The sequence below is a fragment of the Simochromis diagramma genome, unplaced genomic scaffold, assembly GCF_900408965.1.
Source record: "Simochromis diagramma unplaced genomic scaffold, fSimDia1.1 OVJJ01000501.1, whole genome shotgun sequence".
NCBI lineage: Eukaryota > Metazoa > Chordata > Actinopteri > Cichliformes > Cichlidae > Simochromis > Simochromis diagramma.
The window spans coordinates 1,767,476-1,780,693 of NW_024387320.1; the positions used below are offsets into that span (position 1 = coordinate 1,767,476).

General features: G+C 37.0%; 1 protein-coding gene across 4 annotated transcripts; it reads right to left on the reverse strand.

Annotated features, from left to right (window-relative positions):
- Window positions 1-1,193: 1,193 nt before the first annotated feature.
- LOC120717507 (nectin-1-like) lies at window positions 1,194-12,610 on the reverse strand. 4 transcript variants are annotated; one of them, XM_040005570.1, is made up of 7 exons: window positions 12,417-12,610; window positions 10,779-11,120; window positions 10,359-10,661; window positions 8,963-9,056; window positions 4,728-4,882; window positions 4,268-4,364; window positions 1,194-3,326 (listed from the first exon to the last, which is right to left on the reverse strand). In XM_040005570.1, the coding sequence occupies exons 1-7, from the start codon at window positions 12,601-12,603 to the stop codon at window positions 3,317-3,319; spliced, it is 1,188 nt and encodes a 395-aa protein (XP_039861504.1). In that variant the 5' UTR covers window positions 12,604-12,610; the 3' UTR covers window positions 1,194-3,316. The 4 variants fall into 4 exon arrangements, with proteins under 4 accessions (XP_039861504.1, XP_039861503.1, XP_039861505.1 ...); XM_040005569.1 differs by having other exon boundaries at window positions 1,194-3,313; window positions 12,417-12,609; XM_040005571.1 differs by lacking the exon at window positions 12,417-12,610 and adding an exon at window positions 12,264-12,379 and having other exon boundaries at window positions 1,194-3,313.
- Window positions 12,611-13,218: the final 608 nt, after the last annotated feature.

Below are 13,218 nucleotides of genomic sequence, written 5' to 3' on the forward strand. Positions count from 1 at the left end.
CCAGGGTGGTTGTGGTTACAATGTAGCTTGCCATCACCAGTGTGTGAAGCGCTTTGGGGTCCTTAGGGACTAGTAGAGCGCTATATAAATACAGGCCATATGTTCATGCAGGTGAAAACAAGCCATCCTTAAGCAGCGAAAACAGAGAAAAAACCCATCCAAGAAATTGGATGGGAAACCAAATGAACAATCTCTACAAGGTAGGCATATTGATAGTACAGCATAAAGAGAAGACTGCATGAAAGTAAAAACAGAAGGTTCACTGCAAGATCCAAGTCATTCATAAGGCTCAAGAACAGAAAGGTTAGATTGGACAAAAAAAAAAAAAAAAAAGCCAGCCCACTTCTTGAAAATCATTCTTTGGACAGATAAAGCCAAGATCAACCTCTACCATAATGTCAGCAAGAAAAAGTATGGAGAAGATATGGAACATTCTCATGATCCAAAGCATACCACATCTTGGGAGTGTAAGGCTGCCAGTGGCACTAGGACACTAGTGTTTATTGACCATGTGACACAGGACAAGCAACCAAATTAATTCTGAAGGGTAAAGAGCCATACAGCCAAAGCAACAGCCAAGCAGGGGTTTAATAAAGCACAGAAGTGCTTAAACCGAATTGAGCATTCACTTCCCTTGTTGAAGAAAAAACTTTGGACAGAAAGGCCCACAAACAAACAGCACCTGAAAGCCGCTGCAGTAAAGGCCTGGCAGGGCATTAAAAAAATTGGAAACTCAGGTTGTGATGTCCATGAGTTAAAGGCTTCAAGCTGTCATTGCCAGCAAAGGGTTTTCAACCAAGTATTAGTAATGAACATTTCATTTTCAGTTATTTAATTTGTCCAATTACTTTTTAGCCCCTGAAATGAAGGAATAAAATGCTTTAGTTCCCCACATTTTTATGCAATCTTTCTGTTCAACCCACTGAATTAAAACTGAAAGTCTGCAATTTCAATGCATCTGAGGTGTGTTATTTAACATTCATTATGTGTTAATGTACAGAACCAAATTAAAAAACAAACAAACCTGTGCCTCTGTCCAGATATTTATGGACGTAATTGTACTACACACCATGATGAAATACGACAAGTTTTCAACTAACAGATCTTTGGAAATCACCTTATCGTTGCAAAAAAAGAAGAAAAAAAGAATGAGAAAAACATTTTAAAAACGTATATGTATGCATGTTTATTTAACTTTTAAGACAAATAAAAAAACAAATCAATTTACAATGCAGACCAAAGACCATGTTTTAGTTATTTAATCTTTTACGCAAAGCTGCCACATTTGAGACACCAGAGTATGGTATATGGTAGTGATAGTATAACAAAGTGGTTCTCAGAAATTTTCTGCTATGCCCCGTCTTACAAAGTTGATCCCAGGAAGTCATTAACAATCAGTAAGGTGCAAGTCCTGTAGTTAAAGGGCAACATTAACACATAACCAGACTGTTGGCTGTTTATTGACATTCACAAAAGTAACAAGTAACAAACAAAGAATCAAAAAAAAAATATCAGTTTATTTTAATTTCACCTCAGTTTGTCCCCAGGTAATCCATGCTTTTATAACAGTGTCTTTGTGAAGCCACCAGTAAGTAATACCTCATAATTTTAATGTGTAAAGATATGATGCCAAAGGGAAGAGAATTTTACTGGGTTTCACTTTTTTGACAGGTTTTAAAGAGCCAAATGTGCCTTGGCTGTTTTGTTGCATGCTAAATTCAGGCTTCAGGATAGGTTAAGGCTTTGCATATAGCTGTGATGGCTAAGGTTGTGGAAAGGTCAAATGTAACAAATAACCATTAGTGTAAAAATAAAAACAATGCTGTCTACACTTCAGTAACAAGAGAAAAATAGCTCAAGGTGTACAGTTAAAATACATATACAAGTGCATCAAATGCTAAGAAGGATTAAGATAGCTAAATATGTTTTAGTAAAAAATATGGAGGTACAAAAAATACTTACTTCTAAATACTTATTTACTTCTAAGACAAAATCTAAACACTGATTTAGCAACAATGACTTGATTGGTCAGATACCGGTCAAAAGTCATGCTCCTCAGAAAAAAAATTTGGTATCTCTATCATTCACTGCAGTAAAAGTTCATACCTAAAACAGATGTGCAAAAGTTCCACTAGGAAATAAACAGGTCTGTGAAAATAACATGAAATAAGGGAAACAAAACCTTTCCTTTCTAACTAAACTCTCCCGGAAAATGTTCAGACTTAATGTTTCTTATAGATGGTTAAATGAAAAAATTTAAGCAGGATAAGACCTTTGATTTTAATTCAGTGTGCCCCAGAGCAGCTGTGGCTACAATGTAGCTTGCCATCACCAGTGTGTGAATGTGTGAATGACTGAATGTAGTGTAAAGCACTTTGGGGTCCTTAGGGATTAAGTAAAGCGCTATACAAATACAAGCCATTTACCATTTAATTAAAAAAACAAAAAAAAACAACCCTAAAATAATAAATCTGGCAAAATGGAGGATCTTTTATCTGTATAAAAAAAGTCCCTGATGAGTGATTGAGATTCCTTTTTTTTAAAATAAAAAGGACAAAGGCAGGGCTGCATAGTTATAAAATTATATACTAATGATACTGGTTGAAATTACAGAGCAAGTGTTTGCACCCTCAGCTTTGGTTGCTCAGTAATAATTATACACCAGACAGACAGATTACTGCATTCAAGATGTTGTCTGGTGTGAGTGTTTGTACTGTCTGCGAGCTGTTTTGAACCCACTGTCTGCGTGGGCTTTCGTGGTGTACTGCTGATACATCTGTTGTTTAATATGAACAGGCTGTGTGTCTAAACTTGTGCTGGTACTGTACATTTTAAACCTAAAAATATACAGTTAACATTGTTACCCTTCATGAAGGGTAGTAATAATAAGCAGATGGGGAAAAACAAAAACAGCTGTAACCACATTAATATAACTGCTATCAACAGCCAACTGCAGATGAAAGCACTTCAAACTGTTGGTGGAAACAGTATGGATCCCAAATACTGCTTAAGTTGTTCATGACAACAGGAACAGGCAATAAAAGCCACATCCAAAATGCTGTGGCAGTGGGAGTGACATGCAAGGAGAGTGGGAGTCAGTTACCAATGTTTTGCGTGTATTTATGCAATTACTGCAATTTTAAAGTAAGACAAAAACATTTAAAAAACCTGAATCACAAAATAAAAGGGATTCGCGGGTAGGAAATGTTACCAAATACCTCCATCTATTCATCTGTATGTTTACCAGTTGACTGTGGAATGACACGTTGGTGGAGGTATCGGTCCAGATGTTGTCCCTTATTTGCTCCCACAGCTGTTAGAGGAAGCTGGGGCAGAAGATTAATTTAAAATTGCATTTAATTTCAACTGAACATGAAAAGACTTTCAGTTTATCTGCTAATGAATGTTTAATATTATAAAACTATTATAATTATAAACGTTTAATATTCTAGACAATAGTAATGGAAAAATTATTATTTTAACTTCTCAGCTGCTTTAAATTGTTTCCTCAAGAAAAGCATATTTAATAAAATGCCTTTTGCATAACTAAAACTATAAATATACCTCAGATAATAGAGTTTTACATTAAATTCAAGTAAAACTAATCACAACCAAGGCAAGAGAGACTCAACTCCCAATAATAATGTCATTTATATAGATCATCAACTAATAAACTACCTGTGGTATTGCAACATACTTTTTTAATAGAACGAATTATGAAATATGTTGCTTTAACTGGATGCAAACTGCATTTCGTTGCCCTGTACCTGTGCATGTGCAATGACAATAAAGTTGAATTCTATTCTAATTCTATTCTATTTAAGAAGTACTCAGCCCTTGATAATGCTGCAAACAGCTAGAAATATGTTACAATGTGTCTTTCAATAACAGCTTAGTTACAGCCTATTGTGGTATGTGGGCCATGTGTAAGCACATTGTGTGGGCCAGATCTGGGCCATACCAAGTTTGCTATGTGGGACACTTCTGTAAAAGCTTCTGAGGAAATTATCCAATTTGAGACCCTCAAAACGGATCTGTTTGATTTTGAATTGTGCAAAAAAATAAAAGAAAAAAGAAAGAAAGACATTTATATTGTTTTCCAGCCCCTTGAATTAAACCTGAGTCTGGACTGTACCTGCATTTGATTTTTTACCCTTTTCTACTTACCAAAGATTACTAGACCCAGTTGTCCATTATGTCCATATACTGTTATATCAGAATGACTACATATTATACCACATATTAGCTATGTTATTGTTCAAAGTACCTTTTAAAACGTCCAGATTTATAAAAGTACCATGCTGCAGCCCCAACATTCAGGGAAAGCAAAACAAGAAATAATGCCCAGGCAACACGGCATGTTCCTGCAGGGACACAAGAAGAAACAATATCATGGGAAAGAAATTAAATATTGTTCTTTCTCACTTCCTTAACATTTAGTTTTATATTTCACATTCAAAACTTCCTTGTATTTTCAAGTTTTAACATACAAAAATAAATTAGATGAACTTGATATGACCCTGAAAAAAGCTTTCACAAGCTAGGACACGCTCTGAGATTCTGTCAGTGAGGCAGAATAACATGTATTAATAACATGTGTTGCACTGGGTGAAGCATCCGACAACCATTCATCAACATGCAACATGACACTACATCCACAAAAGCTCAGATCTAAAAAACAGAAACAAAAGATAGATTTGAACAAACTGTAACAGCTAAGACTTCACCTGATGTCACATGCACATAGAGCTGACCGTGTTTACTTCCATATGCGTTAGATGCTTCACACTGATAGAGTCCATTTAGATCAGACGTCAGGCTGAGCAGTTGTAGGTTTGCACCGTCTACTTTGACAGCAGACTGCAGCAAAGACTGGCCAGATCTAGAAAAACACGAATGAGACTCAACATGAAATGTACAGAGAGAGCAGAAAACTGTTGTACCAAAAGTCAAATACATTTCAGTTATAAGCTCTTTGTTATAGATCTTTACTTGCTCACACTAAGATTTTGTATAAAAAAAAAAAAAGAGTAAATGGCACTTTTCATGTTAATTTCTGCTTTTTTTGAAGAAAATCTTGTGTGAGTAAGGTTTCATGCCACTGTATTTTGTGCATATCAGCAGAGCCCTGCTAAATCTGTTCAAACTACATCAGTCTAAACATTTGTATTCAATGATTGATGATTCAATGATTTGGGAGCATTGATTGGAGCATTCAATGTAATGCAGCTAAACAACATCAATTTCAGATATTAGATAATAAAAGATTCAGTTTCACCACATCTGATTCTCATTTATCTCACATGATTAACACTAGCAGAACGAGCTTGCTCTCTCAAGTATTGAAAAAAATATAGCCACTTAAGATTAAAAAAATATAACTTGAAAATATTTAAAGCACTGCATTGGCCGGGGATTCCTCACATTTATTGGATCATCAGTGAACTACAGAGAGAGAAGCCAAAGATCGCTGAGTGACACTGGTGCAGTTTAATATGAAAAGAGTTTATAAGTATGTGAAAAAAAAAAACATGTTATTTGTAATTCCACTTTTGTTTTATGAACATAGTGAATTTCTTACCAACAATTACATTTAAAAATGTCCCAACTTTAAGTATGAACATCATACATCATGAAAACAGCTTTCCCTGAAGACCAGGCATTTCTATAGTTCAGAAGCACCTGATAAAATTATTTGTTTAGTTGCTATTTTTTGGAAAGCATCATCCATATATCGACCGACACATCACTTATGGGTATGTGTATAAAAGTATAGTAAAAATGCAAGGCAGGGTGTCTGTACTGCTGTGATTGGCTGAAAAGCCAAGAAGACAAATGAATCATCAATGCTCTCAGCTGATCTTCTTGAGAGTCTCTTTACCATCTGCCTTTCTACATCTAGTAGCAATAAAGGGCATGCTGAAGCAGTTTTCATTACTTTTGAAGAGTCTACCTAACAGATGCAGCAGGTAAATGTAATGCTTTAAGCATTTTGTGTTGCTGTGTTTATGTTTTGTTTTTAATGCAATTTTTGACTGTTTTGCTTTTCCATTACTTTAAGTGGGAACACAGAAGCTGGGAACAATTCTTGCCTTTGTCACTGGAGCTAATACTCTTCCACCAGTTAGCTTCTCTCCACAACTTACCATTTAGTTGTTTTTTTTTACCAACACCAATCCAGGAACCATGTGTAAACTACCTCATGAATCCTCATATCATGAACAAATTAAATGGTCTTGGGTTGCTTGGCTGCTATTACTTCAACAAAGAATTCTACACCCAACCCTAACATGAGATAATCATCTGTTGAATAAGTGTTTTTTGTTTTTTTGTTTTTTGTTTTTGTAAATCAGGCGACTTTATGAATTTTACACTCTAGTTGTTGAAAACTTTTAGCAAGGTAACACGGTCGCAGTCTTGTTAGCTTTGTTGCCCAACACCAATATAGCCCTGGGTTTGAATCCAAAAACTTGGACTTATAAAGATCTAACTAAACACAAAAACCTTTTAACTATTTGGAAGCAATATCTAAAAACAGTAAAAGGCTAGTGTGTGTGTGTGTGTGTGTGTGTGTGTGTGTGTGTGTGTGTGTGTGTGTGTGTGTGAGTCCCCATAGGGAAATTGCTCCTCTGCATTTAACCCATTCACCCAGTGAAGCAGTGGGCAGCCACCAATGCAGCGTAGTGTGTAGGGACGGTACCTTGCTCAGGGGTACCTCAGGGTAACCGTTCAGTGGAGTCGAACCCCCGACCTTCCGATCATGGGGCCACCACTCCACCTACTGAACTATCCCTGCCTTAATGTAATTGTCTGGACATTGTAACAACAATTAAATAGAGCTCTTATGCAAAATTCTAGTTTATCCTCACATTTAGACTTTATGTGTTTAAAATCTCACTGTAAGGTTTGGTATAACATTTGTATGCTTAGGTGAAGTGTGTGTGTGTGTCAGTATGACGTCGTAAGGAAAACTGCTTAGCTAGGTGTAATGATGTTTCATTATGTTATCTGCTAACTGTTTTGCTCAGAAGGATGAAACTCAGAGCCAGCGCCAGGAGCTTCCTGGGAAAAGATAGTGGGAGTATCTTTTAGGTCTTCATCCACAGGCCGTGGGACCTAAAGATACAGAGAGTTGTGTGTGGAGGGGTAAAAGAGAAGCATCCGAAGGGCAGAGCAGGCATGACTGAACTGTGATGTTTGATGTGTGTGTTGGCTCTCCTGCCCAGAAATAAATAGCTCTTTCCGTGTTGCAGACTTTATTCCACTTTATTCCATTTTGCAAAATTCCACAACAATACTGACTCACTGTTGGTATATGTATTAAATAGCAATTTAAGTCCATCTAATTTTCTTTGGACACATGGGCAGCATCTCTGTATTCCCATTCACACATGGAAAATCCAACGTCCAATTAGTCATCATGTACGTGCTCTAGCGGTCAAGACAATGGCATTACTGAAGACACCAGTGTTACAGTATTAACCTGAAGTGACCTCCCTATAACTTCAAAGTAGTTCAGAGTTAAACCATCTAAAAGTTACATTATCAACCACATTATATATGTACTATACACAAATGAACTGGGTTTATATAGTTTATACAACGATATCAATTAAAGATGAAAGTGAGGCCACATAGGCAATTTATGGAAAAGCAGCACACTTGATGGTCTCTCAAATGTAATCCCTGTTCATACAAATAAAGGTGGATCAGTTACACGTATAACTGAAAGTCTTATCTTTTCTCTGGCTATTGGCTAAAAGATCAGAAAAATAAAATCTCAATAGCCGAATCTTGATAGCATCTGCAAGAGCTTGCCAAAAAAAACAGTACCTAAAATACTGGTATGGATGACGTTAATGTCAAAAGGTGACATCGCTATCAATAAATCATCTCCTTGGGTTCCCCTCCAGTTGCTCTTCAGTTTCTGGGATAACACCAATGGGATAGAAGTATGCATGCAAAATAGCTGCAGGTTCAGGTAACTGTCTGTTCTTTTTTTTTCCGTTTTTTTAAATTTTTTTTACTTTTTGCTCAGACACATGAAAAATTAGAGGGAACATTGATCGTGGGACAGAAATAAAGTAAGTAAAAAAAACTACCTAAATGCATTTAGAATATATTTAGAACTATAAATTAAATTATTTTAGCAATTATTGGTTTTTTTAATGTCATAATTCCAACCCTCCTCCTTTATCCGGGCTTGGTACCGGTGTTCTGACAAACCATCCTACTTTGGCAAAACGTCCTACTGTAAGTAGTTTAAGCACATTTCTCCTGTGACAGAGTAATTCCAGCACAAATATAAGTAGGTATGACAGTTTGCCACTTAACTTTGCCCATCAGAGTATGCTTGTAGCTCATATTCACAAAGGTAGCATGGTTTGGCACGTAATTTTACCCATCAGTCGCTAAGTTGGCAATACTGTTCATAAGGACAAAGACATGAGCTCACCGGTCCTCTGGCCAGGTCAGCTAACAATAACACAACTTTCCATGGTAGCTTATCATTAAGAAAAGAATGACCTCATAAACTTTTTAAAACAGCACCAGTTCTTTAGTTTCTAAAAGGATTGCATTAATAGAAAAAATGGCTCCTTTCTCTGTCATATGCGTGGGCATACATTTTCTAAATCCATGTTATGGATGTTATTTTCTTAACAAACTGAACATGAGGAACATTATGCTTCTGAGAGAAAGTGAGGTGGAGGATTTTTTTAGGGTATTAAATCACTGAGCAATTAAGTTTAACTGGCTGACCTTCTGATCAGATCGCAGATTATGTGCTTAAAGTACTCACACTGAGCTTTCATAGTCTGCAGTTTATTTTGCAAAATTCACTGCCAGCACTACAAAAAGAGTTTTTACCCACATGTGTACATGTGCCTCTAAATACAAGTCTCTTTCTCTCTCAGCATTTAAATGAATATTTCAACCGAAACCATTACTAAAACTGCTTTACCTGATCCAGGTGAATTTTGCATTTGGGTTAGCTTCTGTCACACACTCAAACGAATCCTCTGAAATTGCTGAAATTTTCACTTCTGTAGGAGAAACTGCAAAAAACAAAGAAAAAAAAAACGGTGTAAACCCCAAACTAAGGAAATACTAATCATGTCAAAATAATGTTTCATAAATGTTTGAACCCTGTCACGTCAGGCAAAACCACAAATCTTGGTTTTCATTCAGTTTCAAAGATTAATCCTTTCAAACACAGTCAAAGGTGTCACCGGCTCACGTACAGTCACTTTATACTAAAAACAACATATTAGGTTTCTTGATCTTTTGGGAATTCCACCAGAAACAGAACACCACAGTTATATAACATCACTAAAAAAAAAAAAAAAAAAAGAGCACACAATACTTCAAAACAGCCTCAGTTAATTTTACTTATAGTTTGACATATATATTGCTTGTTTGATAATACCTATGTATATATTATATATATAATGTTCTTCCTCTACCCCCCCTGCAATTTTTGCACAAGTCGAGGAGCGTGTCAGGTTACATTTCACTGTGTTTTATACTTTTATAACTATGCATGTGACAAATAAAGAACCTTGAACCTAGGGGAACTGCACAGATTTTCTCACTGGAAAGAGAATGATGCTAATTGAACTCATCATCTAGCTTGAGAAGACAGCTTTTACTTAGTGACATGGTGTTTTGTCATGCAGGAACCAGTAGGACATAACCTCAGGCCACAAACTCTGCAGGACAGGCTGAATATCTGAAATAGTAGTTTATTGGTACTGAGAGGTGAAAGTGACATACATTATATTAATAATGTATCTAATAAGAATGCATGTATAGAACCACATTGCACACAAATATTCCAGTATTGTAGTACCAGTCACTGAAGAAACAGACTTGTGTCTGGACTCAAAGTCAATAGTTTCATCTCACTGGAATAACTACTGTGGTATGACTTCACTGTATTTTTTGGTTATGCCTCCAATGTTGACATGATTTCATCTTTTGCAATAGTGGTGTAACAACACCCTTTATACAAGTCTAAATGTCGTAACTTAGTCTTTCCGGTTTTTGAGGAATTCTCTCCGTCTGCTGTGACAACCTAACATTAAGAGACTTAACACAGAGGCAAAGTCATGCCAGCAGGGATAAGGTTGCAACCCCCCCCCCCCCGCTAAAACGTTCTCCTGAACAAAGACAGAAATATGAGAACGTTTATGTCTGTTTTTGTATAAAACAGGCTGAGATTGATCCTGGGTGTGTTGGTGTACTTTATTAATGATTTCATTAAACTGTTAAAATTCTTAAATGAACAGTGATAAAAAATAAAAAATAAAAAAAAAAAAGAGGAAAAATAATAAACTCCATGAACAGCTGATACTCACAGTAGACCTGTATGGTGAAGGCCAGGGTTTCTTCTGCAGACAGGGAGTCACCACTGATAACACACTGGACCTGGTGACCGTTAATCTTTCTTGTAGGAACACCAAACAGAGAGCTGACTGTGGTAGTCGTACCGTTGTCATACTGTGTGGAGTTTGTTGTTGTCCTCACTTTGTCTCCCAAAGCACCAGTGAGCCACCTCACCTCTGCAGGAGGCTTCGATCCAGCAGCCGTGCAGGTAGCAAATAAAACCTCTTCAGTGCCCAAAGTGGGAAGATTGTCCATCACACTTGTGAAAGGAGTCACTAGGAGAGGTACAGCACACAAATAAGTTGACATGTAAGCATGACAGTAAAAGTAACTCTGTCTACATCGGTTATACAAACACCTAGAATATCTTAAAACACATTTCATTTGTATACCGAGCAGGTTTAGAGGTATCTCAATCTTCTGATTTCCACTTGGAAACAGGGTGAAGATGCACGTGTAGCTGCCTTCATCCTTCAGGGCAACATTGGATAACTGGAGAGTTCCATTATTGTTGTTAAAATTCCCGATATATTTAAATCGATCATCACGTCCATTGACAAACTGTAGTCCATTTCTGGGTTGGATAGTAATAAAATTGTCATTATGAGGGTTTTGTCTAGTCTTCCTTTGCCAGGTAATCTGTGTCAGGTCATCATTGGTATCAGTGACATGACACGGTAACATGGCCGTACCTCCTTGAACCACTGTCACACTTCCACCAATCACCTGCAGAGCTATAAAGAGAATGAAACACTAAGATCAAACCTCAGCTTAAAGATAAGAGACAAGAGAGGAGATGCTTTACACAGATTTAAAGTTACAGCTAAAGCAGTTAATTAAAAGTAGTCTAACATAAATGTAAATGCTGTAATTTGATTATTTTAATAAACCATATAACTTGGATGGATTAGATGCTGGCGTGACCACAGTGCACGTCTGATTTACACAGATTTAAAATTACAGCTCCAAGTCCATCTAGGATAAACTGTTCAAAACCCAAGCAAAAACTCTCAGAGCATAGTGTCTGATTTGGTTATTTGGCCTGTACAGAACCAGTTGGAGCCATGGGTGTGGCTTCCTGGTTTTTACCTAAAATGGGACACTCAGCTACAATGCGTCCAGGCTTCATACAATAAAAACACATTTTTCCAAGTTCAATATAGCAGAACTAGAAACGTTGGTACGGCCACTTCCTTTAGCATCAGGATGAGATATTTGTCACTAGTGCGGACTTAATGGGTGTCAGGGTATTTCATACATTATTCCAAATCAAGCACCATGGTGACAACTCAAAACAGTCACTTTATTCAGTCTTGCAAAGTTGCCAGCCTCCAACAGCTCTTTTGTCTTGTACTAACAAACAAAAGGAACAAAAGAAAAAACACTAGCAAAACAGTTTTAGTAGCTGTAGGCCACAAAGCACAATATAATTACAATACAACAAACCACAGTACAATAGAGGCAATTAAAACTCAAAATACCATTTACCACACAAAATGTGACCGACATAAACACAACTGCACAATTACCAAACTCAGACAAATAAAAGTAAAAATAACCTGTTAGGTAATCGTAAAAAGTTCAACAAGCAGCTGTTGCTCCAAAATACACTCTGAAAATCTAAAGCATACGCAAGAATCCATGTGCTACCAACTACTACTGACTTGTTTTGCCTTATTAATCTAAAACCTTCCAGGTTCCTACCTATCTGTAAAGTCTGGCTTCAATTGAATTTATTCAGCTGAAGATAAACTTGTCTTATATAATCAGCATTCGCCGAAAAAATGTGAACAACATATAAAAGTTTTTGAACTTTTCACTTTTCACTTTATAAAAAGCGTTACTGCTGTTTTGGTTTAAATTTAACTTCGTCATACCTGGTTTTTCATTTCTAGTCTGTTTTCCCTTCACTCACGTTATCTAGTCCCACATTTTTCGCTGTTAGATTTTTACAGCCTTCAGTTGTAACATCCGCCAGATTATCTCCCTTCAGCCGCAGCCTATCGAAGTATGGAAAACAAACTACGTACCTTCAGCTTCTCTGGCAAATAGAAGCGCAGCTATTAGCAACAAACGACAAGTTATCAGGGGAAAATAGCGTTGCATGACTTCTCGCTGTAATTGCCAATGAAAAAGACAGAAAAATCCACTCGCTCTGCTTCCCCCACCTGCTGCTTGAGACACAGGGAGGGAAACTGCGGTAAAGTGAGCCGTCATTTGTGAGCCGCGGTCAAGCCAGCCGCCTCCTATCCGCCGCATGAATTTCCTTGCGCTTTTACACCAGTCTTTACGGTAGCGCCTTTTCGCTTTATATCCTGATTGAAAGCCTAGACTCGCGCGCACACGCACGCGCGTGAACAGTCACACGCACGCGCGCTCACAAATTACAATGGAACAGCCCAATACAGCCATCGTGACAGTCTGGTTGCATATTCAAAAATTCATTAAAAATCATTCTTAAAAGTTGATGCCAAGCTTTCAACACAATCCTCTTCTCGGACGTCTACTTTACCTCTGGGCCAGTTTTTACCCAGATTTACTGTAATATTACTCAGAAATCACAGTAAACTCATATTCAGTGCAATACAGTCAATGCACTACAATTATGTTTATTTCAAAAATTCATTAAAAGTCATCCTGAATAGTTGAGGTCCAACTTTCAACACATCCCTCCTCTGGGACACCTACTGTACCTGTGTGCCAATTTTCATCCAGATTTACTGTAGAATTCCTCAGAAATTAAAGGGTACTTGTATCCAATGCAATACAGTCAATACAATAGAATTATGTCAATTTTCAGAAATTCATTAAAAATCATCCTGAGTAGTTGAT

Excerpts from the sequence above, each read along its gene's own strand:
- LOC120717507 (XM_040005569.1), bottom strand. The coding sequence starts at position 12,603 with ATGACGGCTCACTTTACCGCAGTTTCCCTCCCTGTGTCTCAAGCAGCA. Across the intron at positions 11,121-12,416 it reads ATTTGCCAGAGAAGCTGAAG|CTCTGCAGGTGATTGGTGGA; the intron begins GTACGTAGTTTG and ends TTCTCTTTATAG. Across the intron at positions 4,883-8,962 it reads GCAAAATTCACCTGGATCAG|ATCTGGCCAGTCTTTGCTGC; the intron begins GTAAAGCAGTTT and ends GTGTTTTTCTAG.